We start from the raw sequence: 27763 nt of genomic DNA on the forward strand, positions 1-27763 counted from the left end.
AAGTTACCGTAATGAAAGCATTATAACTTATATTATGTTGATCATATAGTTATGTAAAATTTTCTTTTTTATAAAATAAGACTCAAATATTACAGTGATTGTTCTTATACATAATTATGAACTTGGGTGTTTTTATACAGAGTGAGTTACAGGCTACAAAGCAATGGTGACAATTGTTTATATAAAGATGTTGTCTTTTCGTTAGTTTCCTGTGGAGTAACACTTTTAATTCAAACGTTTCTAGAATAAAGGTGGAATTCATCCATTCTTTTGAAAACTGTCATTTGTGAAGAAGAGAATGTGAGACGAAAATAGAACATGTTGTTTCAACTTCGGTGACTTTGAACAACAATCTCAATTATCGTACATCACTAACATAATCAGTTCCCTGACAGTCGGGGTCTACCCAGTTACTCAGAGCATTGTGGTGAGTGACAAGCAAGAATCCACAGCTTTATGTGTTTACTGTGAGTAAAAGCATTAGGAATAACAACACTCGGAACAAAGTTTCATTCATGTCACCAGGACTCAAGGTTAGTTTGGGCCACGGTCTAGGTAGAGTATCTCAACCGCGGTTTGGGCAATATAGATTGGGTCTGTTCAACTTGACGGTGGAGGCGTATTATCTTTGACTTCACGAAGCACCCGTGCCTTCCACTTTACCCACTCCCTGGCTTACCCGCTGAATCAACGAAGAAACCTTTAATTTGCATGCATTTAATCCATTGCATGGCGTGTTATGTCATTATTCGCAGATGATACATGCATGGTGTGTTTTCTAATATCCAGTGTCTCATTTAGTATTCCAAACCTTGTTTTACTTTTACATACAATATAATTTCGATACACCCTCTGGTAACCAATTATAAGCCTTATGCTGTTGGAAATACTGTTTATTTCCGCTTGTTTGTTCAGTATTTTTTGTATCATTACAACGCCTGAAAATCTAGTGATATCTGGCATCTATCACCCTTCATTCTCAAGGCTGTGAGACACAACAACAGTAGATTAGGCAAAGCAACTATTGCTGGTAAAATAAAACCCTTCTTTTAGTTATTTGACATTGTGATAACACCCCAGCAGTGAGGCTGTATAAGCCGATAAAGGCAAGGAAAAGAGAGAGAGAGAGAGAGAGAGAGAGAGAGAGAGAGAGAGAGAGAGAGAGACTCGCTGACGATATAAACACTTGAACGTAAATTCTGTTCATTACAATAAACAAGCACAACTTAAATCTATTATCGATATATAACTGTTTAGAATGTCACGTGCAAAAATGATAACAATCATAACGTCAATAAACCAAATATTGTGTAATAAGTTCTGGCATTTTACTGAAAACACTGAAGCGCTTTTATTCAAAACTAGCTTTTTTCCGCCTCAAATATTTGCTTAAATTCGAAAAAATATTTTCACCATTTTGAAATTACAGATCTTAACGTATATAAGTTTTGCATTTCTTGTGTAATTAAGCTTGTTTGTATAAAGTGATAAATGATATTGCTATAGAGAATTCAACTTAATAAAACACGAAATTCCGCATGACGTCACGGCTATTCATCTATTTATCGATTTATATCTTTATCTGATTGAGATTTTTGAAAAAAAAACTAAATGAATAAAAAAAATTAAGACCGCAATTTACATATGACGACGGACATACTGTACGTACATTGATGGACGGACAAGAAGCATACATAGTGACTTATGCTCGTATAGTGATGGCAATGGTAATATATTTGTACCCTGAAAATATCTAGTTACTGAGTAAAATAATCTTTTTAATTAATATTTTTGTGTTTAGAAGTGATTTGGGCCTTAAGCTTTCGATGTGTGTTAATTCTTTTACTCATTCATTTGCTTACCTACAGTACATACTGTTTTTGGTGTTTTCTCTTCAAGTCCATTTTTATAACCAAGCAACTTGGTTTCGTAACTCTCTCTCTCTCTCTCTCTCTCTCTCTCTCTCTCTCTCTCTCTCTCTCTCTCTCTCTCTCTCTCTCTCTCTCTCTCAAGATTATAGAGATTTATAAAGAAAATGTATTTGATTTTGGCACTGTTTGTAATAAAGATATTAGATTAGATTATATCCACTCGTATATTTGTGCCTTTTTTTGAATGGTTATGTATTAGTTTAGGTAGCAGGTTAACCGGGGCACCAACCACCCGTTGAGATACTACTGCTAGAGAATTATTGGGTACTTTGATTGTCCAAACAGTACTACAGCTCATATTCCCTATGCCTACACATTCACCGAATAGTCTGGCCTATTCTTTACATAGCCTCCTCTGTCCTCATACACCTGTCAACACAGAAATTATTAAGGGAAATCATGCAGAAAAACTCTTGTTTGTGAATTACAATGATCAGGAGTAAGGGTCCCTGACAAGGTTATTGAATTCTTTGTGAAGATCTCTGTATATATTTTGACTAAGGCGCTTAAAATAATGCTATTAAAACGAAGAAGAGACAAACAAAAATTGAAAATGATAGGGGAGATGCAAGAAAAACAATAAAGTTAAGTATTTAGATTTAAGTAAATACTTTATACATTCTAAGACTCTTCAATCAAGGAATAGTAAAAAAAAAAAATGAAGGTTATTTCTGTTTGCATTAAGGTGTATAGAAATTCTGATCATTAATAAAAGTTACAACCACAACCGTATCTCCTTCAATACTCGCTAATCAATTCACACTGCTGCACGAAGTCCATAGTAATATCATTTTATCAGCAAAATTATTTGGGCATTCTCGAAATTTCCTGATAACGGAAGTATCAGATTGAATAGTATAGAGCAAGAATTGCACAAAGGAAAATAGAATTAATGGCTTAATATACAAGGCCACAACTCACCAGAGAATCAACAGTTGAGGCCGGCGTGATGTCACAGTCAGAGAGAGAGGAGGGAAGATGTCAGTTCTGTCCGTCCCACCTCTTTGTATTGGCCTTGCATACTATATACATAAACGTCATCTTCCTTATCATATCTTATCGCACCATTGTTCTTCCATTGTCGTTTGCTGTCCTTAGATCCCTGTTCGAACAAGTGCACCATAGAGGGCAGCTACACAAGACGTTTTTACCTTGGCCAACTTCGTTGCGAAGTCTATGTTATGATAGGCGTAAGTTTGTCTGTCTGTGTGTTTATGATTAGCATAACTCAAAAAGTATTTAACCAAATGTCATGAAATTGGGTGGGATGTTTGGCCATGATCCAAGGACAATTTGATTAGATCTTGTGATTGGGTCAAAAGTCAAGGCCAAAGTCCCGAAATGGTAAAAAGCGAATCACAAAACTCAAAAACTATTTAACTGAATCTCATGAAATTTGGGGGGATGATTGGCCATGATCCAAGGACAATTTTATTATATTTTAGGAGGGATTATGTCAAAATTCAAAGCTAAGATCACAAAAAGGTCAAAAACGTCTTTTGCAATATCATGGCCAATTTTTATCTGATTTCCATGAAACTAGTTCCAAAATATGCACAATTCAATTGCCAATCTTATGATATACAGCATAATATAGTGGTGTCTTTACCCCTGTTTATTTATGTTTGTTTGTATGTGACTCGCATACCTCAAAAACAAAGGAGGTTTACATCTAGAGGGGAGCCATCAGTGGCAGGATGCAGGAAAGCGATATTGAACATTTCTTTGAGGGAGAGCGAAGCCTTTTGGTCCCGCAACGATTGTTGAGAGAGCTGAAAAGGCTTGGCAATGCGGTTGGCTGGAGATGGTGAGTAATGCTCCAGGAGGTGTGTTTTGAGGTCATCGTACACTATTGGGGCGTCTGCTTGGTCACAAAGCCAATCAAAGATTTCTGGGCAAGTGTCCTTGGCGATCGCAGCGACAACATACTCGTAATCTGCTTTGATGCTTTAGAATGTCACACCCTTCATTCGAAACTGAACCTCGGCGCACTGAAACTAGGCAAATGTCTCTCTACTAGTGAAGGGTGGTAGTTTCATGGATGTGGTGTGGATAGAAGTGTCAGGGTCAGTGGCCAGCATCATCAAAAGTAGGCCACAGTAGTGATGGGGAGACGAGAGGGAGCTAGTCCTCCGGCGGTCACCTATGTGCGATGTGGTTGTTAGGTGCTAACGGAGAGCCAAGGTGAATGCAAGCGAGTTTAATTCAACAAGACAACAAGGTTGTATACAGATAGTTGAGAGCAAGAATGACACAAATTTCAAACAGTATAAAACGTGTGTTAACAAGCTTAAACAAGATTTTATTATCAGTGAGGGAGGAGAGAATGAGGTAATAAAAAAGCAGTAATGTTAGAGTGTATGAGAGTGTATGAAACATGTGCAGTACAGTCCACTACACACTGCATTTGCTGATTTTCTTTTAAATACTCAACTATTGCATATGTCAGAAAGCTAGGTTTTTTCTTATGTATGTTCCCCTGGAGCTGCAAGATTACTATCTGCATTCTAAATGCAGTGGACACCTTGCATAAAACTCACTTTCTATAAACAGATTAAATCCCTTGTTATAATCTTAACATGGCATCTCGAGACACGTATGCCTAAGAACTACAGTTACCGATTTTCTGCTGCCCTGGGTAAGATCAGATAATTCGCCACAGAAGAAGCACCATTTGTTTTCAAGAGGTCTTGGTCGGCAGGTGTGAGGTTTTTGCCTGTTGGCCCCGAATCCTTGCTCGCCCCACGTGACCATCTTCCAAAAAGTGGTACATAATTGTCCAGAAGAAGACAGAGAAGTTTCATCCCCATTATCCTGGTGTTGCAGAGACGGTTTCCAGCTATTAAGGAGAGGATGGAGCAGTTATCCCGGATCCTCCTACTCTGGTTTTTCAGTGAATTGGGGTTTATAAAGGGTCAAGCCCAGGAAGTGTATCTTTGACCTCAAGATAGAGTCATTACAAAATACGCGGGCATTACAGAGACTAATTGCGTCACTTATTGGGTCCTTAGACTGGCCAGACGGTACTACATTCGATCCCTCTCTCTGGTTACGGTTCATTTTTCCTTTGCCTACACATACACTGAATAGTCTGGCCTATTCTTTACATATTCTCCTCTGTCCTCATACTCCTGACAACAATGAGATTACCAAACAATTCTTTTCTCAAGAGGTTAAATACTGTATTGTAATTGTTAAGTGGCTAATTTCCTCTTGGTAAGGGTAGAAGAGACTCTTTAGCTATGGTAAGTAGCTCTTCTAGGAGAAGGACACTCCAAAATCAAACCATTGTTCTCTAGTCTTAGGTAGTGCCATAGCCTCTGTACAATGGTCTTCCACTGTCTTAGATTAGAATTCTCTTGTTTGAGGGTACACTCGAGCACACTATTCTATCTTATTTTGCTTTCTCTAATTTTGTTAAAGTTTTTATACTTTATATATAAAATATGTATTTTAATGTTGATACTGTTTCTTAAATATTCTATTTTAATTGGTAATTACTTCTGTTATTTCCTTTCCTCACTGGGCTATTTTCCGTGTTGGAGCCCTTGGGCATATAGCATCCTGCTTTTCCAACTAGGGTTGGAGCTTGGCAAGTAATAATAATAATAACGACAGTTAAATGTGGCCCCTTATCCCCGTTAGGTTAGATATATTTTATTTTAAATTGGTGTCTGGCTTTAAACATTCAGACGTCTATGCGTGTGAAACTGGTTGTAAATTCGTGAGTTCATTGATTTGTAAATTTAGTTATGTTGGGTTTCATTCAATAGGCTGCTGACCACGTGCCTGACCTATAATATTATTCAAGATAAGTCAGAGACAATCAAATAGACATTTGGTGTAAAATTTCTGTATGTAATTATTTAACCCACTTATTGCTCAGTATTATCATTAATTGTCCATTAACCGTCTACTATTCCAACTTTGAATTTCTGAGATATATTTTTTTTTATCGTGTCCTTTTATTCTTTTATTGATACATTATCAACCCCCCCCCCCAAGCTTATTTACACAAAGGGCCTCGGTTAGATTTCGCCAGTCGTCTCTATCTTGAGCTTTTAAATCAATACTTCTCCATTCATCATCTCCTACTTCACGTTTCATAATCCTTAGCTATGTAGGCTTAGAGTTTCCAACTCTTCTAGTGGCTTGTGGAGCCCAGTTAAAAGAATGGTGAAATAATCTCTCGTGTAGAGTGCAAAGAGCATGCCCAAATCATCTCCATCTACCCCTCAACATGATCTCATCCACATATAGCACTCGAGTTATCTCTTATAGTTTCATTTCTAATTGTGTCCTGTGTCATTTAACTCCCAATATTCTACTGAGAGCTTTGTTCTTAAATCTATACTAAATCTGTTGGATATTGTTGAGGTATTTTAATTAACATTTTTAAGGTGATAAATATCAACAATTCTTCTTTAATAAAAGACGTTTATAAGTTTGACATTTTCAGTTCAAAACTTGGAATCACCCTACTAGTTACAAGTTGTATGTAATCGTTTAGGAAATTCTTTACTGATTGCTTTTATAGATCATGTGATTATCTCTTGCAGGTAATTATTTGACAATGTGGCTCTGGATCACTGGAATCATTTGCTTTATTGTGGCTGTTCGGGTCATATACAGAAGACAGTCTGGGGTCTGCACATCGAAGAAGTCGTTGGATGGCAAAACAGCCATAGTAACTGGCTCCTCTGCAGGTGTGAGACCTTCGACTGTATTGATTTCATGTTGATTAATTCCTCACTTCTTTCATCTCAAAGCTCATTAGAATTGCTCGATTTTTATCCCCAAACTGAAAATCTGAGGACATTTTTGTCTTTTTGATTCCAGCTGGTAATTGTGTTCTTAGGTAACCGTAGTTCCATTTAGCTCCCAATTTTTTCTTTAGAATGATATTAATGGACACCTCTATATCGCGTCGTAATCTGTCTCAATTTGTTAATAATCAGTACACCTGTAAAATCGTTTAAGTTATTACTGTGTCCAAGATACCTAGCTAATCTATGATTTTCAGACATTATTATGACTTTTTCATGATATTAAGGCTTGATTCTTTATTAGATTTTACCCCTTTGTCATAGATATCTACTTATGATGGCTTAGTATAATGAAAAGTGATATAAGACTCCATTATCTTTCAGGTATTGGCAAAGAAACTGCCAGAGACCTTGCTCGCCGAGGGGCGCGTGTCATTGTTGCATGCAGAAATGTGCAAAGGGCACAGAAAGTAGCAGGTTTGTTGAAAACTCTTCGTTTTTTAAAGACATTTCAAATTTAAAACTAAAATAGATTACAGTGGTTCTATGTCCCTAAAACAAGCTTAGATAGGTGTTTCAGTAAAAAGAGGTATATTTTAGTCATGTATTTTGAGAAACACTACTCTTTTAAATGAAAAAGCGAGTGATTGACTGAGGAAGTCATACCCAGAGCGGCCGTGAGACTTCAACTAAAGTTTATTTCTGATTAAAATGGGAGTTCAAAACGATACCAAAGTTTAATGACCTGAATGTAAAAAGGTCATAGTAGCAAAGCTCTTTAGCCCCAGGATACCCTTACTATTTTCAGTCGGCATGGATTATTTGAAAGTGTTATTGTTTCGTTACCAATTCCTCTCTTAAAGTTTAAAATTTATATGTTGCCAGTTTCATCAGTTTTCCCCATATTTTTTTCTACTTGCCAATGAATTGTTTATAAGTCTTTTGTGATAATAAAGACAAGAGTAGTCAAAGATTTTTGACCTCCGCTAAAGGTTAATGGAGTTGTCCGCGCTAAAGGTTAATGGAGTTGTCCATGGCCTAAGATATATCTTGAGTGGAAATTTCGTCAAAATCCGTCAGTTTGTTTTGATGTTATCTTTAAAATGGTGAAAAATTCAAATTTGGATCTAGATCCAGATCCGGATCATCTTCTAAATTTAATGGGGTCGTCCATGACCTAAGATCTATCTGTAGTGAAAATTATGTCAAAATCCAATGAGTAGTTTTGAAGTAATCCTGTCCATAGACAGACATAAACACAGACAAACATATGAATAAATAAACAAGAGCAATCAGAGATTTCCAACCTCTGACGTATACACAAAACGAAAGCTGTTCAATTTGCCTCTGATCCAGACTTCTGATCCTGATTCAGAATCCGGATCTGGATCATCACCAAAATTTATTGGAGTCGTCAGTGGCCTATGATCTATATGTGGTGACGATTTAGTCAATACCCATCAATTTGTTTTGATGTAATCTTTAAAATTATGAAAAAAAGCAAATCCAGATCTTGAATCCGGATCCAGAACCGGATCATCTCCTAAAGTTAACGGAATCGTCCATGACCTAAGTTCTATCTGTGGTGGAAATTTCGTCAAAACCTATTAATTTCTTTTCACATCTTTAAAATGGCGAAAAAGGCAAATCCGGATCTGGATCTAGAATCCTGATCTGGATCTAAAATCAAGATCTGGATCTAGAGTCCAGATCGAGATCCGGAAAATCCAGGTCCGGATCTTGAGTCCAGATCGAGATCGGGATCATCTCTAAAACGTAACGGGGTCGACCGTGACCTAAGATCTATCTGTGGGGAAAATTTCGTACAAATTTGTCAAGCATCTTTGACATAATCCTGTCCACAGACAGAAACACAAATAAATAAATAAACAGAGTTGATTTTATAACCTCGTTGGTGGAGGTAATAACTAAACAAACCGACTCGATTTTATAACCTCTTTGGTGGAGGTAATAAAACTGGAGATTATTTGAATTTAATCAAATAGAATAATTCAATAGTCAAGAAATTGTTATTCTTAAGTATCTTTATATGTTTTTCATAATTACCTCCGCTAAGAGGTTATGAAATCGAGTCGGTTTATGTATTTATCTGCCTGTGTGCCTATCTGTAGACAGGATTATGTCAAAGTTACTCGTAGATCTTTGGTCATGGACAATCCCATTAAATTTTGGAGATGATTCGGATTTGCATTTTCGCCATCTTTAGTCACCAAATGAAAAGGGGAATACTCTGTCCGTAAACTTTAATTGAATATTACCGTAGATTCCTCTATGATCAGCATATGAAAATAGTGAAGTGTTTCGTATGTAGATTTAGGTAAAATGTTGGCAATATTCGTTAGTGGAGGTCTGAAATCTATGATTGCTCTTGTTTTCATTATTCTCATGTAGCTATTGAAATTTAATTAAATTTTCAAATTAATGTCTTTCGAAAGATGACATCTTTGGAACGACTGGAAATGGCCAAGTCTTCGTCAAGCAACTTGACACCTCGGACCTCACCTCTGTCAGGACGTTTGCCAAGCAAATTATCGACACTGAAAAGGAACTTCACATTCTGGTATGTTGCATCTGATTCTCTGAGTTAGTTGTCCATATAACTAAATAGCCAAGAAGTGCTGCAGAACAAAGGCCTCAAACATATCCTTTCAAATGCAAACGTTTGTTAGTCTTCCATGCCAGTCCACTCCCGCAAACTTTCTTAGTTCGGCAATCCATTGTCTTCTCTTCCTTCCCCTGCTTCTTTTTCAATCTCTAGGAACTCATTCTGTTATTCTTAATTTCCTTTTATTACCTTATCATTCTCATTATACGTCCGGCCCATGTCCATTTTTTCTTCATGCATGTTGTTAGTATATACAGTAATCTACTTTACCTTGCTCTTGTACCCTTGTTGCTCCCTTTCTGTATTTTTATATTATTCCCAATATAATTCTTTCCATAGCTCTCGTAGTTATAACTAGGCTTTAGCAAGGCTGTAAGTTAATAATGCATAAGTTAAAACTAGGGTCATCTGATTAAATACTTTTCTTTTTAGAGAAACTGGAATTTACATTTCATAATATAATTTCGTTTACCAAAAGCTTTCCATATCATGATTACCCTTCTTTTAATTTTGTTCTCATGTCCTGGGGAAACACTGTCTGTTCCACGTACATAATTTATATTCATTAACAACCTCTAGAAGTTCGTCCATAACCGTTATTTGTTGTCTCTGTATTTTCATTGAATATTCTCCTAGCTTTACCCATAGTAATTTTAGTCCTACATTTCTGCTATCTCCATTCAAATCTTCTATCATCTTTTACAATTCCATCCATGATTCATTAAACACAGCTATGTCATCTGCAAATCTCAAGATGTTAGGGTATTCCCCAATAATGATAATTCCTAAAATTTCCCAACCTAAATTTCTAAAGACTTCTAGGCATGCAGTGAATAATTTAGAAAAGATGGGGTCTCCCTGTTTAACTCCTTTCTCAATCTGAATTTTCTCACTGTCATGTATATGAACATCAGGCAAGTATAGAAATAAGTTTTACTCTAAAAATTCCATTTATTTCTATGACCTTCCTGTAAAGATATCTTTAAGTGTTCTAACATAAGATTCATGTATTCCTTTTCATTGAGGGGCTTTCAGTTCTGCTAAAGTTTTGATAGAATCAAAAGCTTTCTCATAATGTATGAATACCATAAATAGTGGTTTGTCATAATCTGTAGACTTTTCCATTAGTTGGTTAGATACATGGATATAGTCAGTGGTTAGTTACATGGATATAGTCAGTGGTTAGTTACATGGATATAGTCAGTGGTTAGTTACATGGATATAGTCAGTGGTTAGTTACATGGATATAGTCAGTGGTTAGTTACATGGATATAGTCAGTTGTTGAATATTCACTTCTAAAGCCAACCTGCTCTCTTGGTTGATTCAATTCAAGCTGTTTTTCTATTCGATGTACTCCGATCTTTGTAAATATCCTTACGTATTATATATATATATATATATATATATATATATATATATATATATATATATTCTTTGTCTGCATCTTTTCCCACTTTTATGTGGGGTCGATGTTTCTGGCCAGTGTTCTCCATCTACCTCTGTCCCACACTTCATCATCGGTTAATCCTTTTGATCGTAGGTTTTGGCTAATTTTTCATGGCCGGATGCCTTTCCTGCCGCTAACCCTCCTCATTTACCCGGCCTTGGGACCGGCACCAAGTTGAGGCTGGCTTGCCCCTCTCAGTGCCTGGGTATATATATATATATATATATATATATATATATATATATATATATATATATATATATTTATATATATAAATATATATACATATATATATATATATATATATATATATATATATATATGTGTGTGTGTGTGTGTGTGTGTAAATAGTGGTACTTCGACTCACAATTGTTTGTGGATGTGTGTGTAGATATATTGTATATCATATCTATCTTTTATCATCGCCCACCTTCACCAGTTCGCAGTGGCCAGCATGGGGATGAAAACTGGCCAAACTCCAGACATGAATAAAACCACCTCATCTCGTGTCCTAGTCCCCAGCGGCAGTGGAACAACTGCCCAAGGTGGCGGCCAGTCACGCCCCATTGCAGGATGTGCTAAAAATCTCTGGACTAGACCAGGCCACCATTGGAAACTGAACCTTGTAACATACAGTGTCAGGACCCTGTTTAGAGAAGATCTTGCTCTGTTACTAGAAGAACTGAAAGACATAATTTAAGATATAATAGGATTGAGTGAAATAAAAGAATTGGGGAATCTTATATAGAGTTAAAAGAGAGCTCCATATTTCGCTTCAGAGTACATGAAAGGTACAAAGAAAATTGAGTGGATTTTCTTATTAATAAAAATCTTGCAGGTAACGCAGAAGAATTTTATAGTACTTGTGATATGATTACATGCTTAATGATCAGATTAAATAATAAGTATAAGCTAAAAAACATTCAAACATATGCACCAACAATATCCCATATAATGCAATAAAGAAATACATTTTATGAAGATCTGGAGATATCCATGGAAAAACATAAGGGTCAATTTACGTTTCCTTTTGGCATTTTCATCGCTAAAGTATGCCAAAAGAAGAGAGGAAAATCAGCAAAAGGGAAATTTGGAATAGGCACAAGAAATGACAGACATGCTTGTAGAATTTGTCAAAAGATACAAGCTTAAAATCATGAACACTTTTTGTGATAAATGGACATGGAGAAGCCAAAATGATAAAATTGATTTTATTCTAAGTTAAAAATTTTTATTTGTTAGAGATGTAATTTTGGTAAATAAGTTGAAGTTAAGCGACCATAGAGTGGTGAGAAGCAACATTTGTCTCTTTTGATAGGAGAAAAATCAGATGCGTTTTGTTTTATCAATACAAAATAAGTACTCCCAGATTCATGATGAAATGGAAACAAATAAATACGAAATAAACAGCAGTTTAACAAGGTTTGTTTTGGAATCGGTACTAGAGATCGGTAGAAAAGTTCCTAAACTATATCAAGGAAAACTATCAGACCAAAAATGTAATAAAGAAAAGATTTGAAATGAAGGCAAAATCCAATAGAATTAACAGAATTGTCTTAAACAATAAACAAACTAAAAACCCAAGACGTTTGTAAATACGATCGGATAAAAATTGCGGAAACACTAAAGAAAGGAAGACTTATCAAATTGATGAATACTTGGAATATGGCACCAACAGATGTTTGCTTTAAAAGATGAAAATGGAAATATTATCAACAATGGAGGTGGAGTGATAGAAATTAACCCTGGATAGGTACGGTGGGTCGTTTGCGACCCCGAGCGTCAAAAAAAAACAGGTTTTTCTCACGTGACTCACCCCTGTGACTGAATTTGTGGGTGATCGACCTGCAGGAGGTGTCTCCCCTACACGCTCTAGTAGTGTCCAGATGTGCATTGCTGTAGCTGTACTCCTTCCCCGATTTCTGAGACGCGTCGGGGTCGTTTGCGTCCGAGTTTACCCTTCTGAGGTAGTTTGCATAATTATCAAAGTTATTACGTATTATGAAATTGTCGTAGAATGGTGCAACTTGTATAGGTTATCAGTTGTGGAAAGTCTTGGTGGATTGTTTGGCTACCATGTGCATGTTTTTTTTTTTAGTTAAAATGTCGTTCATCACCACGAGGACCATTTTACCGCGAGTGCCCCTTTTTCATTTTTTTTCATTTTTTTGCCAAGTCATTTTTCCGTAAGATATTGCCAAATAGTGTCGTAAAACTTTTGCTTGTTTAGTGTTGGAAAGTGTGTCTAGATGATCTGGCTACCCATGCATGACTTTGTTTTTGTCAGATACGACGTAGTTATTGGTATATTGGGTATTTAACTGCGGTTACCAATTTCTGTTTTTTTTTCAATATTTGTAAAAATTACTACGTAGTAAGGAATTGCCGTATATTATTCATTTTTTTTTTTTCATGTTTATGTGTTAGAAAGTGTGCCTTGATGGTTGTGCTAACACGTGCATGTCTTTTTTTTTATCTGAGATGTCGTATATTAGAATGTCGGGCATTTTACCGCGAGTGTCCCTTTTTAATTTTTTTTAATTTTTTTGCCAAGTCATTTTTCCGTAAGATATTGCGAAATAGTGTCGTAAAACTTTTGCTTTTTTAATGTTGGAAAGTGTGTCTAGATGATCTGGCTACCCATGCGTGATTTTGTTTTTGTCAGATACGACGTAGTTATTGGTATATTGGGTATTTAACTGCGGTTGCCAATTTCTGTTTTTTTTCAATATTTTTAAAAATTTACTACGTAGTAAGGAATTGCTGTATATTATTGATTTTTTTTTCATGTTTATGTGTTAGAAAGTGTGCCTTGATGGTTGGGCTAACACGTGCATGTCTTTTTTTTTTATCTGAGATGCCGTATATTAGAATGTTGGGCATTTTTCCGCGAGTGCCCCTTTTTATTTGTTTTGCATTTCTTTGCTTAGTCATGTTACCGTAAGGAATTGGCAAGTAGTGTCGCAAAACTTATATTTTTATAGTGTTGGAAAGTGTTTCTAGATGATCTGGCTACCCATGCCTATTTTTTTTTTAGCCAGATATGGCGTATATATAAGTATGTGTTCGATTTTCCTGTGATTGCCATTTTTTCGTTTTTTCCCATTTCTTTCAAAATTACTACGTACTAAGGAACTATCACAGAGTAATATTTCATTTATATGTTTATTTGTCGGAAAATATGCCTTGATGGTTTGCCTAGCACGTGGCTGAAATTTTTTTTTTCTGAAATGCCGTATATTAGAATGGCCATTTTTCCACGAGTGCCCCTTTTTATTTGTTTTGCATTTTTTTGCTTAGTCATGTTACCTTAAGGAATTGGCAAGTAGTGTCGCAAAACTTATATTTTTATAGTGTTGGAAAGTGTTTCTAGATGATCTGGCTACCCATGCCTATCTTTTTCTTAGCCAGATATGGCGTATATATAGGTATGTGTTCGATTTTCCGGTGATTGCCATTTTTTCGTTTTTTCCCAATTCTTTCAAAATTACTACGTACTAAGGAACTATCACAGAGTAATGATTCCTCTAGATGTTTATTTGTCGGAAAATTTTGTTTACTTTTTTTTTTTATTGAATATCATCAAATTTTTTTAGCTAAAATATTGTTTTACATTTTTTTTTTTCGATTTTATTTCCCTTCAAAAAATATTTTTTGGGTCAGAATTTTAATTTTATAGTCGTACAATAATCGACAATTATCCAGCAACCCACCATACAATTTTTATGCATATCAAATAATAATTAGATTAGTAAATAACACCTTGAAATTGACATACCCTTCCTACATTTCAAGTGGCAGATTAGGGAGTCTGAGTCAGTGTGGTTGGCGGCCATTTTGTGGACATATCCGAAGCGTAAGCTGCCCTATATATATATATTCTTGTTCCCTATAGAATTTGTGATATTTTGGTATATTTTTACCTGCATAAATATCATATTATATATTAAATATATGTATTTTTTTACGAAATTTCCAAGTACTCAAAAAATTACCTTTAGATATGGCCCCTGATATAAATGTAATTTACAAAATAATGAAGATTTTTTTACATATTTCTATTTTAGGATAACATATGTTTATTCCCTAAAAAAATTAGCCACTTCCTATTTCATTTGGGTACCCAAAAAAATTCATGAAATTTGGACAATTTTTTTTGGCCAAAAAAAGTTACCCTTTTTTTCTCATTTCAGATCTTCACCTCCATGGGTCTGACTTCATCCAAAATACATCAAGATGTGTCCTAAACATTCAAGAATCAATTCCTAAAAGGATTTGTGTATATATGTATAAACCTTTTTTTTATGAATTTTTATGTCAGGTCTTTTTTTTTTCTACTTAATTTTTTAAAATATTTATAATAAATAGTTTTTCTGCAGATGAGTAGTATTTATCTTTACAGTTGTTTTAAGCATTCATTGAAGTTTTTTTTGGCAAAAGAAAAAAGGAGGTTACTGCAAAAACTGATTTTTCAAGAATTTTTTTTGGCGTCGGGGTCGTTCGCGTCCGAGTATACCCTTAAAGGGGTGTCCGAGGACCGTACCTATCCAGGGTTAAAGAGGATTTCTATATAATGCTATAAAATTGTGATATAAGAAATAACTTTGCTAATAGAAATAATGAAACACCTGAGCCGGTACCAAAAGTAACATTAGAAGTAAAGAAAGCATTAAAAGTTGAAAAAAGAGAAAACTTCAAAGTAATAAAACTGACTGAACTTTACACAAAATATCTGCAAGTGTTCTATACCTACAGCTTGGAAAATATTATCATTATACTAATTCACAAAAAAGAGAAACATAAAAGACCTGAAGAATTATCACCCAATACGTTTACTCAGTAATATACAAAATATTTACAGAAACTATATTGGACTGAATAGAAAGACAGCTAGACTTTAATAAAACAAGAGAGAAGGCAGGACTTCTAATGCATAATTTAACACGGGAGGGAAGATTTGATCAAATGCTTTTCTTTTTAGAGAAGGGGGCATTTTTCTTTTCATATTCTCATTTTGTTTACGAAAGCTCATGATCCCATGATTATCCTTCTTATACTTTCAATCTCATAACATTATCTTAGTTTTACTCATATTAATTTTCAGTCCTACATGTCTGCTTTCTCTTTTTCAACCCTCTGTTATCTTTTGCAATTCCTCCCTCGAATCACTAAATAGAACTATGTCATCTAGATATCTAAATTTGGTAAGGTATTCCCCAATCATTTTAATGTCCAAATTTCCCAAACTAAATTCCTAAAAACTTTTACTAGGCACAATATAGATAATTGAGGAAGGATGGGATCTCCCTATTTAACTCCCTTCTCAATCGTAATTTTCTCACATCTTTATGTAGTTTTAGGATTTCTGTAATACCCGCATAAATATCTTCAAGTGTTTTAATATAAGATTAATTTACTCTTTGCTTTTGAAGGGCTTTCATTACTGCTGAAGTTTTGGCAGAATCAAAAGTTTTCTCATACTCTACAAATGCCACGCATAGTGGTTTGTCATATTTAGTTTATTTTTCATTTAGCTGGTTAATTATATGGATATGGTCAGTTATTGAATACCAGCTTGTAAAACCTCCCTACTCTCTTTGTTGAGGAAAGTCTAGATGTGTTTCTGTTCTGCCAAAAATGATCTTAGTAAATATCTTTATTACGAAGAGTAAACTCATTGGGCTGTAATTTTTTCAGGTCTTTTGTCTCCCTGTTTGTAAATTAATATAATAAAGGTTTTCCAAGATGTAGGTATATTTTTCAGACACACACACATATACAATATATATATATATATATATATATATATATATATATATATATACATATATATACACACACACACACACACACACACATATATATATATATATATATATATATATATATATATATATATATCATTGTACCTTCATAAGGTTTTTTGTGTGCCCTTTATATGTTATATAATTTCATGTTTTGAATTTTCCCATAAGCAAATATAAAATTTATGAATAATAATAATGGTTATAATAATGATAATGGTTAGTGAATAGGACTTTATTATTATCCTAATAGTTTACTTTTCATATACAAACAGGTGAATAATGCAGGAATAGCAGCTCCCTCGGTGAAAACTCTAACTTCTGATGGTCTGGAAATGACAATGGCAACCAATCACTTCGGGCACTTCCTTCTGACCAACATGCTTTTAGGTCACTGGCTATGGCTATTCCAAAAGGGAAATTTGTCTAAAGAGAAGATTGGATTCTGACCGTTTTGAATTTGAACCAAATAGTTGAAGAGATGCTCTCTTGACAGAAGAATTGTGAAATCTTTATTTTCGGTCGTAGATTTTTTGGATAAACTGGTGGTATTGTTTTTTTTTTACTTGTCATTACATTAATTATGAAAAACGAATTAAATTTATCAACTCTAAACCTACAGTTTAAGATTCAGAACACATAACTGAAGCTTTAAATTCTAATTTTCAAGAATTGATAACCAACGCATATTTTCATGACTAAAGGTCTTTTTTTTCGGTTTAAAAGCACAAGATAAAATTTCCATTGATGTTTATTAAGGATGGATTTAGGATGTATGCAACTGATATGAATTTTCTTCATGAAAAGAATGGAAGGTCTATAAAAGTAATTGATTTTTAATATTCATCATAAAGAAGACAGAAGAGAAGAAGATGGATGTGGCGGAGATGAGAATGTTGAGATGGATGTGTGGGGGTGACAAGAAGAGATAAGATACGGAATGAGGTAATTAGGGGTACCACAGGATTAAGAAAACTCTCAGATAAGATCCAAGAAAGTAGACGAGGTGGTATGGTCATGTCGTGAGAAGAGATGAACAGTATATTGGGAGGAGAGTGATGGAAATGGAGGTACGGGGAGCGAGAAGGAGAGGGAGACCAAGGCGAAGGTGGGTGGACTGTATCAAGGATGACCTTCGGGGTTAACCGGTGATGAGGTGTGGGACAGAGGTAGATGGAGAAAGCTGACCAGAAACATCGACCGCACATAGAAGTGGGAAAAGATGTAGACAAAGAAGAAGAAGAAGAAGATTTTTAATATTCATCATAGACAAACTACCGTGTTTAAATCTTATTGCATGTGCAAGTATATTCAAGACAACTCTATTGTTTCAGGGTATACACTTTTTATGTAATTTAGTTCCAAATATTCTTTTTAATTTCATTTCAATAATGCCGCATAACCATTGCAGATCTTCTCAGGAAAAGTGCCCCAAGCAGGGTCATCAATGTCTCCTCACAAGGTCATAAATGTTGTAAGAATTTGGTGGTTGATGACCTGAATTACGAAAAGAGACCCTATCCCAACATTTTAGCTAGTTACGGACAAACCAAATTAGCCAATATTCTCTTCACTGTAGAACTGGCAGAGAGGATGAAAGGAACAGGTAAGGACGTTGGAACTAATTGGCAATATTATTTCATTATATATCTGCTAGATGGCTGGTGTTAGTGCAGTCAGTGCACCTCCCTTGGTGCACTGTAGGAATAGATAAAGAGTAGTTCAAGTGTCCCTGTTGCCTCTATGCACCTCCCTGATGGCCTTCTATTTCACCCTCCTTCCCGCTTTCTTCATTTCTTCTTTCAGTCGAACCTCTTTCAACTTTTGGTGCACGTAGTTACTTCGGGACTTTCCCTCGGTTGTTCTTCGGCGTTGATTGGCCTCCCCGCCCCTATTACCAGGTCTCTTGGCGCTAAATTTACAGTCATATATTCTATCATTAGCCTATGTTTGATTTTATATGAAATAAAGAAAGGCAACTCAGCTAATCAACTTGATTTTGTATTTATATTTAGGTTCTTTAATGGAAAATGCCAATTAATAAGGGAACCTAATCTAACCTGAAATTGTAAATAGGTTTATTTACTTTTTCTGGTCAGTCTGCAGATTTAGTGACAGGTATTCTTAAAAGAAAACTTTAACCTTGAAGCCATGTAATAACTCTTAACATCAGTAATCCTTCTTTTCTTTTTGTGTTCGAATATAATCATAGGAAATATTTCAGGTAATACTGAATTTTCCGAAGTATTTAATCACTATTTCTATTTCATGTCTGTAGGGGTGACAACAAACAGCCTTCATCCTGGAGTCGTGAACACTGAAATCGTTCTTAAAACTGATAAGAAGATAATCGGTCATGTGGTTGGATTTCTCTTCAAACTGATGGCAAAGGTGAAGCTAACGTTTTTCTATTTTCTTAAGTAGATCTTCCCTATGTAAGGAATGATTAAATAGTTTTCCAAGCATTAGATTTGATTTAAAAGCTCAAAATAAGTTTATGACTTTGCAACATAATCAGGAGGATTGTTCGTATACTATTTTACTGATATTTGGGATCATTTTAATGGTAGAAAAAATCAAAAGTAGATACCAAATTCAACTTTAAATTTTACCATATATTTTAAGCCCGCATGAATTAATGTAGACATCACATGTAATGTAAAGTGTTTCAATTCATACTGATAAAGTAGTGATACTTGTGTACTACAAGCCGATTGCGTAGGTGCCAAGATCACTTAGTTTTATTTGAATTGTGTGAATAGTCTGGCCTATTCTTTACATATTCCCCTCTGTTCTCATACACCTGACAACACTGAGATTACCAAACAATTCTTCTTACTGCACTGTAATTGTTCAATGGCCACTTTCCTTTTTGTAAGGGTGGAAGAGACTCTTTAGCTATGGTAAGCAGCTCTTCTAGGAGATAGGACACTCTAAAATCAAACCGTTCTCCTCTAATCTTGGGTAGTGTCATAGCCTCTGTCTTCCACTGTCTTGGGTTAGAGTTCTCTTGCTTGAGTGTACACTTGGGCACACTGTTCTATCTTATATCTTATTTCTCTTCCTCTTGTTTTGTTAAAGTTTTTATAATTTATAAAGTGTTCTCTAGTCTTGGGTAGTGCCATAGTGCCATGGCCTTCCACTGTCTTGGGTTAGAATTCGCAAGCTTGAGGGTACACTCGGGCACACTGTTCTATTTTATGTCTCTTTTTGTTGTCTTATTTCAAGTTTTTATAGTTTATATATGAAAGAGCGATTTTAATGTTGTTGCTGTTCTTAAAGTAATTAATTTTAATTATTACTTCTGAGTGTAGCATGGAGTAGTAGAAAGATAGACACCATCATCGATGGCTAAGCAATTGTTATACTTGTGTTTAGTTACCTTCGTAAACACCATTTGGACTCAGGACATCAGCCATTTACATGCATTATGGAGGCGAAGAAGAGATGGCCACCTCAGAACATAAATGTTGTCATGGTTGCAGAAAAATAAGTTTGCTACGCAACTTTTCCACATTTTTAACAAGGAGAAAGCTACCAATTGCTTATGATTGGTTTAAATAAGTAACTGGTAATAGTTACTCAATGTGTCACAAATAGAAATTGGGCCATTCACAGTATCGCAACCCCTATTACAGAGAGAGAGAGAGAGAGAGAGAGAGAGAGAGAGAGAGAGAGAGAGAGAGAGAGAGAGAGAGAGAGAGAGAGATGGGCGGATCAATTCATAAATAAACCAGTCAACTGGCTGGTAGCAACCGAGTGGATCATTAAATGTATACAACGATAAGAATTATTAGATAGATAGATAAAAAAAATGATACAAAATAAGTATTAAACGGAAGCAACTTTCAGACATGGAGGGAAGGGACGCAGAGGGCAGGTGAGGGAAGGGACGCAGAGGGCAGGTGAGGGAAGGGACGCAGAGGGCAGGTGAGGGAAGGAGGGAAAGGGAAAGGGAAAGGAGAGGGATCGAGGTTGAGGAAGACGGTAATAGTCTAGCAGAATGGGGACCAAACGTGGTTTTAGGGTACCCACAAAGTTTTTTTGCGGATTATATATCTTTGAGACATGCTGATTCAGAATCCACTTGATGCCACCTTGGCACCCTTGAGCATTTTGCATAATATGCTAATTAAGTCTGCCATTATGAAAATTTTGTTTTTAGGGTATAACTTTTTTATTTGACCAGATACAAGGGAGATCATGATGTCTACCCCCAGGTTTAGAGGGTCTCTGATTCTGATGATACCATTTTTAACATGATTACTAATTTGCATATGCATGTTATGCTAATTAGGTGACGAGAATCACCCAAATTTGGTATTTTGGCTAAAGCTTGCATATGTTGCCATTAAGAGGGTAATTTCTATGCCTTTCCCAATGTTAATGGGTCTCAGATTCTACTTTTGCCATTATTAGTGCCTTTTTTTGCATATATTTGCATTCCATATGGATTTGCATATGCATAAATTTAGTGTAAATGGTTGAAATTTCCGACTTATGGCAAAATATAACAATGATACATGTAACATTTCCCTGATTGCACTAATTAATCCCAGACTGCTACACAGACCTCCAGGATGAGGAACTATAGTCATTTGCATAAACTGCATATATTATGCTAATTAGCAGTCATAATGTCTTTAGTTACTCAGTTTAGCAAGTCATTGTCCTCTCCACCACTTTGATAGTCCTCCCCTTCATCAGCCTCATCGTTTTGCTTGTTGTATGTATTTCGACAGTTTGATTCTCCACGACATGCACAGAAATATGTGCAAGGCAAGTGTCCACTGTTAGAGCCACACCTCTGAGAACTATATGGTTCATTGGTTGAACACCCACAACGAAGCATCTCTAATACCTCAGGAGGTGCTAGGGCAACGTCTGGTGGGAGTGTCTTTGGGATCAGTGTTTTGGTGCTTTCTTCACGAGACCACCCATAGTCAGTAGGCTCAAACGATGGAGGGTCTGGCAGGGGTGCCGATTTCCATACTGCCGTTTGAACATGGGCACGCAAGACATTTTCTCTAAATGCCTCAGTTGTGGGTGGGATGGTTTTTAAGGCTGGGGCGGCTGTAATGTTTTTCTTGCCCATCTTTTTTTACCATAGTTCAACGCGAGCCTTTGACAAGTCATTCCTCTCCTTGCTGCCATAGCATGCAGAAATGAACTTTGTAGCTTCTGCCATTACTTTATCCAATGATGAGTCAAGATCCCCCAGATATTGGAAATTTGGAGTTGTGGACCAGGGTTGGAGACATCATTCATGCTACTATAGTTTGTCTGGTTAAATTGAAAAAGACTATAGCAAACAAAACCTGCTGTTTCTTGGATCAAATGAAAGCAGCAGTAATCCCCTAGAACTTCCTTTTAAAAACTTATCCTTACTGCTCTTCAGCATGACATCCAGCTACCATCTTACCAAGTTACCAATGTATTGAGCTGTGGATGATGATTCCTTGCAAAAAGTATCATGACCTTGGGAGGGAGGAATCTGTCTTACCTTTGTGGTTTCTGTATATCAAGAAATAAAGGCCTCTCTTGGGCCTTTGCTACAGTCATGCATTATCTGTTTCATAAAGTAAATCATGAATGGGACATCTTCGAAGTATGAAAAAGGAAACAACCTCATCAACACATTCACTTTCACTTTCATTTTCCCCTATTCAGGATTAGACTGCCATCTGGTGTGACCTACTTAATCTATTCTCTGTTTCAAACTAATTAGACCTTATTAGCTTTTAACAGCTCCACAAAGTGATGTTAAGACACTGGAATAATAGTTATCTTTGCTTTAGAAATAACAGACCGATCACTGCAATAACATCATACTTCATGTAAACTTATTGTAATACTGACTTTAATTAGCAAAATTATTAATATGCAAAGACAATAGAATAGAAAGGACTGATAATCAGAGTCCCTGAAATATGTGGTAGGCACCAAAATACAATTTTATTCGGTGAAGTAAGCATACTCTAGTTATAATACTAATTTGCGTTATTACCGTCACCTAATTAGCATAACATGCATATGCAAATTAGTAATCATGTTAAAAATGGTATCATCAGAATCAGAGACCCTCTAAACCTGGGGGTAGACATCATGATCTCCCTTGTATCTGGTCAAATAAAAAAGTTATACCCTAAAAACAAAATTTTCATAATGGCCGACTTAATTAGCATATTATGCAAAATGCTCAAGGGTGCCAAGGTGGCATCAAGTGGATTCTGAATCAGCATGTCTCAAAGTTATATAATCTGCAAAAAAACTTTGTGGGTACCCTAAAACCACGTTCACCCAAAAAAGGGCTCCATTCTGCTAGACTATAAGGGTTATTTCTTTTTATAGTGTTTTGTTCGTATCCATTTCTTGGTAATCGAGTTTTTGCCTCTTGCTACAGGGAAAAGTGTCTCATTTCTTTACCATTAATGATTCATGACAATCTTATAAATTACCACACTGGGTGTAATATACTATAGCAAAATCTCCTACTGATACGAGTATTCGTTACACTTGTTTTACTGTCTGTGAATTCTACGGCAATGCTCTTGGTTTAAAAATGCCTCGTAGCTGTTGAAGTCATCTTCTTTTAAAAGGTATTTTGCTTTTTCATTTGCAGGACGAGGCGCTTGGTGCTCAAACTACCATCCACTTGGCGGTGTCAGAAGATGTGGAAAATATCTCTGGAGAATACTTTGCTGATTGCAAGGTAATATCTTTTTTGTCTAGTGACACATTTTTGTTTATTTCATCCAATTGTAAACTTTAATTCATCATGCTTTTTACATTAAAGATTTGAACATACAAACACTGCAAATAACTGCCATGAAGGTAAACTATATTTTTCTTATTACAGAACTTTTGAAATCTTTTTATTCAATAATTCGTTTATTTATCAATTTCTAGATCGCAAAAAGATCAGAACAGGCCAAAGATCGTGGATTGGCCAAGAAACTTTGGGAGATGAGTGAAATGGCAGTAAGTCTTACTCAGGAGGACCTCCATTACGCCGGAAAGTAGAAATTCCAGGGCAAGAATTAAAATATTTTAAACAACTTCATGAATTTTTAGTTATCACTGACGTGTCTTACTAAAGATATGCTAAAATAATCTCAAATTGTGTTTCCTGATATGTCTTCGACTATTTTTAATGAATCTTTCACAATAAGCTTTTTTTACAACATCATTTATTTTGTTTCGAATTACACTAACATCCGTTTGAAAGATGGACTGCACTGTACCCTGTCATATCCAGTCGACGGCATTTTGACTTTATATATTTTTATAATCAAAATTTTAAAACCGTTTGTAAGTGATAGGTTCCTTCTTTGTGCCTCCACGGATCAGTCAAACTAATTATTACAAAAAACATCTTGGTCTTCATCAGCTTCAGGTATATTATTTTATTGTTATTATTATTATTATTTGCTAAGCTACAGCCCTAGTAGGAAAAGCAGGATGCTATAAGCCCAGGTACTCCAAGAGGAAAATAGCTCAGTGAGGAAAGGAAACGAAGAAAAATAAAATATCTTAAGAAGAGCAACATTAAAATAAATATCTCCTATATAAACTATAAAAACTTAAACAAAACAAGAGGAAGATAATTAAGGTAGAATAGTGTGCGCGCGTGCACCCTCAATCAAGAGAACTCTAACCCAAGACATTGAAAGACCATGCACCTGCCTGCATTTCATAGTATTCTAAATAAATTTTGGACATTGAAATAAAAACATAAATTCCACCTTTTTTTTACAGATGAAATTAAGCACTGGCGTGCATTTATAGTAAATAGAATGTGACTATTTGTATTGTAATGAAACTAAATTCACTCTAGTACAACATGTATATACATAAAATTAGTAGTACTTTGGTAGTGTATGTTACCCGGGCACCAGCCACCCATTGAGATACTGCCGCTAGAGAGTTACGGGGTCCTTTGACTGGCCAGACTGTACTAAATTGGATCCTTCTCTCTGGTAACGGTTCATTTTCCCTTTGCCTGCATATACACCGAATAGTCTAGCCTATTCTTTCTATATTCTCCTCTGTCCTCATTCGCCTGACAACACTAAAATTGCCAAACAATTCTTCTTCTCTCAAGGGGATTAACGACTGCACTGTAATTGTTCAGTTGCTACTTTCCTCTTAGTAAGGGTAGAAGAGACTGGATAGCTTTGATAGGCAGCTCTTCTAGGAGTCTCCAAAATCAAACCATTGTTCTCTAGTGTTGGGTAGTGCCATACCCTCTGTACCATGGTCTTCCACTGTCTTGGAATAGAGTTCTCTTGCTTGAGGTACACCCGGGCACACTATTCTATTTTATTTCTCTTCCTCATGTTTTGTTAAAGTTTTCATAGTTTATACAGGAAATATTTATTTTAATGTTGTTACTGTTCCTATAATTTTCTATTTTTTCTTTTGTCGTTTCCTCACTGGGCAGTTTTTCCTGTTGGAACCCCTGTGCTCATAGCATCCTGCTTTTCCAACTAGGGTTGAAGCTTAATAATAATAATAATAATAATATGAAATACTAAGATTTTTTTTTTCTATTTGTAATAAGGCAGAAACCCTGGATTCACACAGGTAAGTAGAGGCAAAAGGAAGAATGGCTTTTAGCCCAAGCTTCTCAATACTAGGAAACAGGTATAGTTCATGGACTCGTTAAAGAGTATGAGGCTAATTTGAAAAGAGACAAAGGTTTATGGGCAAAGAAAAGAAGTCCAGTAAAAGTTCAAAAAAGAAAAGTGAAAGATCTTATCGGATATTTTGAGGAAACTGGTAATATCACTGGACATGTGAATATAAAGCTACTGGGTGTGGAAGAATATGGTGTACTAAGAGAAATTTGAAGGAGAGATGCGAAGGACACAGCCTTGGCTAGAATACAAGAAATACTGGCATATGAAGTGTCAGAGGAAACAGGGTTAGTTTATGGACTTGTCAAAGAGTATGAGGCTAATTTGAAAAGAGGCAAAGGATTATGGGCAAAGAAAAGAAGTCCAGTAAAAGTTCAAAAAGGAAAAGTGAAAGAACTTATAGGACATTTCAATGGAACTGGTTAAATCATTGGACATCTGAATAATATCTGGCTATTGGGTGTCGAAGAATATGCGGTACTGAGAGAAGCTAAAGACGCAGCCTTGGATAGAATACAAAAAAGGTTGCAATATGAAAATTCAGAAGAAAAATGCTCAGTATATAGACTCGTTGAAGAGTGAGATTCTCATTTGATAAAAGACAAATGCCCCTGATAATCCAAGAATAAATATAACAAGAAATCGTGAAAATAAGAAAACAAAAAATATAAAACTAAAAAAAATTCAAATATATAAGTAAATTAAAAACCAAAAAAAAAAAAGAAGAAAAATCTGAAAACCCCCAGAAATATGATAATTGAAAAGAAAAAGAAGAAATGTGGAAGAGGTAGGAAAAAGATACGAAATAAAGGACACAACAAGATGGAGACTATTCCCAATTTATTCTGGATAACTTAGGGATATTCTACAGCATACTCAGCAGAGGGAAGAAGTCTTACTTGCTTTATTATACTTTGTACCTTGATAAAGATTCACCTGTACAGTTTCTTTATCAAGTGGACAAATGCAGAAAAAAACAAGTCTTACTTCTTCCAGTAAGTTGTGTTCTCTGAAGAAAATTCCCCATATGTTGATACAAGAAAAAAAAATATATAAAATTAAAAAATCTAAAAAGAGGAGGAGGATGAGGGAGGGGAGCAGCGATCTATTTTGGATACTTTGGGGGTATTCTACAAATGGACTCATCACAAGGAAGAAGTTTGACTTGCTCTATTATGCTTTGTACCTTGATAAAGATTCACCTGTACTGTTTCTTTATCAGGTGGACAAATGCAGAAAAGACAAGTCTTACTTCTTCCAGTAAGTTGTGTTCTCCGAGGAAAATTCCCCAGGTGTTGATACAAGAAAACAAAAATATAAAATTGAAAAATCTAAAAAGAGGAGAAGGATGAGGGAGGGGAGCAGCGATCTATTTTGGATACTAGGGGGGTATTCTACAAATGGACTCATCACCAGGAAGAAGTTTGACTTACTCTATTATGCTTTGTACCTTGATAGAGATTCACCTGTACTGTTTCTTTATCAGGTGGACAAATCCAGAAAAAACAAGTCTTACTTCTTCCAGTAAGTTGTGTTCTCTGAAGAAGATTCCCCGGATGTTGATACAAGAAAAAAAATATGTAATACTAAAAAATCTAAAAAGACGAGGACAATGAGGAAGGGGAGCAGCATTCTATTTTGGATACTTGGCGTTTATATTCTACAAATGGACTCATCACAAGGAAGACGTTTGTGTTGCTCTATTATGCTTTGTACCTTGATAAAGATTCACCTGTACTGTTTTTTTATCAGGTGGACAAATGCAGAAAAAACAAGTCTTACTTCTTCCAGTAAGTTGTGTTCTCTGAAGATTATTTCCAAGGATGTTGATACAAGAAAAAATATATAAAACTAAAAAATCTAAAAAGGCGAGGACGATGAGGGAGGGGAGCAGCAATCTATTTTGGATACTTGGGGGGTATTCTACAAATGATCTCAGCACAGGGAAGATGTTTGACTTGCTCTATTATGCTTTGTACCTTGATAAAGATTCACTTTTACTGTTTCTTTATCAGGTGGACAAATGCAGAAAAAACAAGTCTTACTTCTTGCAGTAAGTTGTGTTCTCTGAAGAAAATTCCCCATATGTTGATACAAGAAAAAAAATATGTAATACTAAAAAATCTAAAAAGAGGAGGAGGATGAGGGAGGGGAGCAGCGATCTATTTTGGATACTTGGGGGGTAGCTATTCTACAAATGGACTCATCACCAGGAAGAAGTTTGACTTGCTCTATTATGCTTTGTACCTTGATGAAGATTCCCCTGTACTGTTTCTTTATCAGGTGGACAAATGCAGAAAAAACAAGTCTTACTTCTTCCAGTAAGTTGTGTTCTCTGAAGATTATTTCCAAGGATGTTGATACAAGAAAAAATATATAAGACTAAAAAATCTAAAAAGGCGAGGACGATGAGGGAGGGGAGCAGCAATCTATTTTGGATACTTGGGGGGTATTCTACAAATGATCTCAGCACAGGGAAGATGTTTGACTTGCTCTATTATGCTTTGTACCTTGATAAAGATTCACTTTTACTGTTTCTTTATCAGGTG

General features: G+C 35.5%; 1 protein-coding gene across 3 annotated transcripts; it reads left to right on the top strand.

Annotated features, from left to right (window-relative positions):
* The first annotated feature begins 398 nt into the window (after window positions 1-398).
* On the top strand, window positions 399-23634 carry LOC137642546 (retinol dehydrogenase 11-like). Of its 3 annotated transcripts, none has more exons than XM_068375201.1 (9): window positions 399-427; window positions 6491-6637; window positions 7082-7174; window positions 9154-9278; window positions 16851-16965; window positions 17987-18181; window positions 18854-18966; window positions 23198-23287; window positions 23485-23634. In XM_068375201.1, exons 2-9 carry the CDS (start codon window positions 6505-6507, stop codon window positions 23596-23598), a joined length of 978 nt encoding a protein of 325 aa, XP_068231302.1. In that variant the 5' UTR covers window positions 399-427; window positions 6491-6504; the 3' UTR covers window positions 23599-23634. The 3 variants fall into 3 exon arrangements, with proteins under 3 accessions (XP_068231302.1, XP_068231300.1, XP_068231299.1); XM_068375198.1 differs by lacking the exon at window positions 399-427 and adding an exon at window positions 2866-3121; XM_068375199.1 differs by lacking the exons at window positions 399-427; window positions 18854-18966 and adding an exon at window positions 2672-3121.
* The last annotated feature ends 4129 nt before the right edge of the window (window positions 23635-27763 follow it).

Source organism: Palaemon carinicauda, chromosome 6, assembly GCF_036898095.1.
Source record: "Palaemon carinicauda isolate YSFRI2023 chromosome 6, ASM3689809v2, whole genome shotgun sequence".
Taxonomy (NCBI): domain Eukaryota; kingdom Metazoa; phylum Arthropoda; class Malacostraca; order Decapoda; family Palaemonidae; genus Palaemon; species Palaemon carinicauda.

Excerpts from the sequence above, each read along its gene's own strand:
- LOC137642546 (XM_068375198.1), top strand. The coding sequence starts at position 2,881 with ATGTCACAGTCAGAGAGAGAGGAGGGAAGATGTCAGTTCTGTCCGTCC. Across the intron at positions 3,122-6,490 it reads AAGTCTATGTTATGATAGGC|GTAATTATTTGACAATGTGG; the intron begins GTAAGTTTGTCT and ends TATCTCTTGCAG. Across the intron at positions 18,967-23,197 it reads TCTTCAAACTGATGGCAAAG|GACGAGGCGCTTGGTGCTCA; the intron begins GTGAAGCTAACG and ends TTTCATTTGCAG.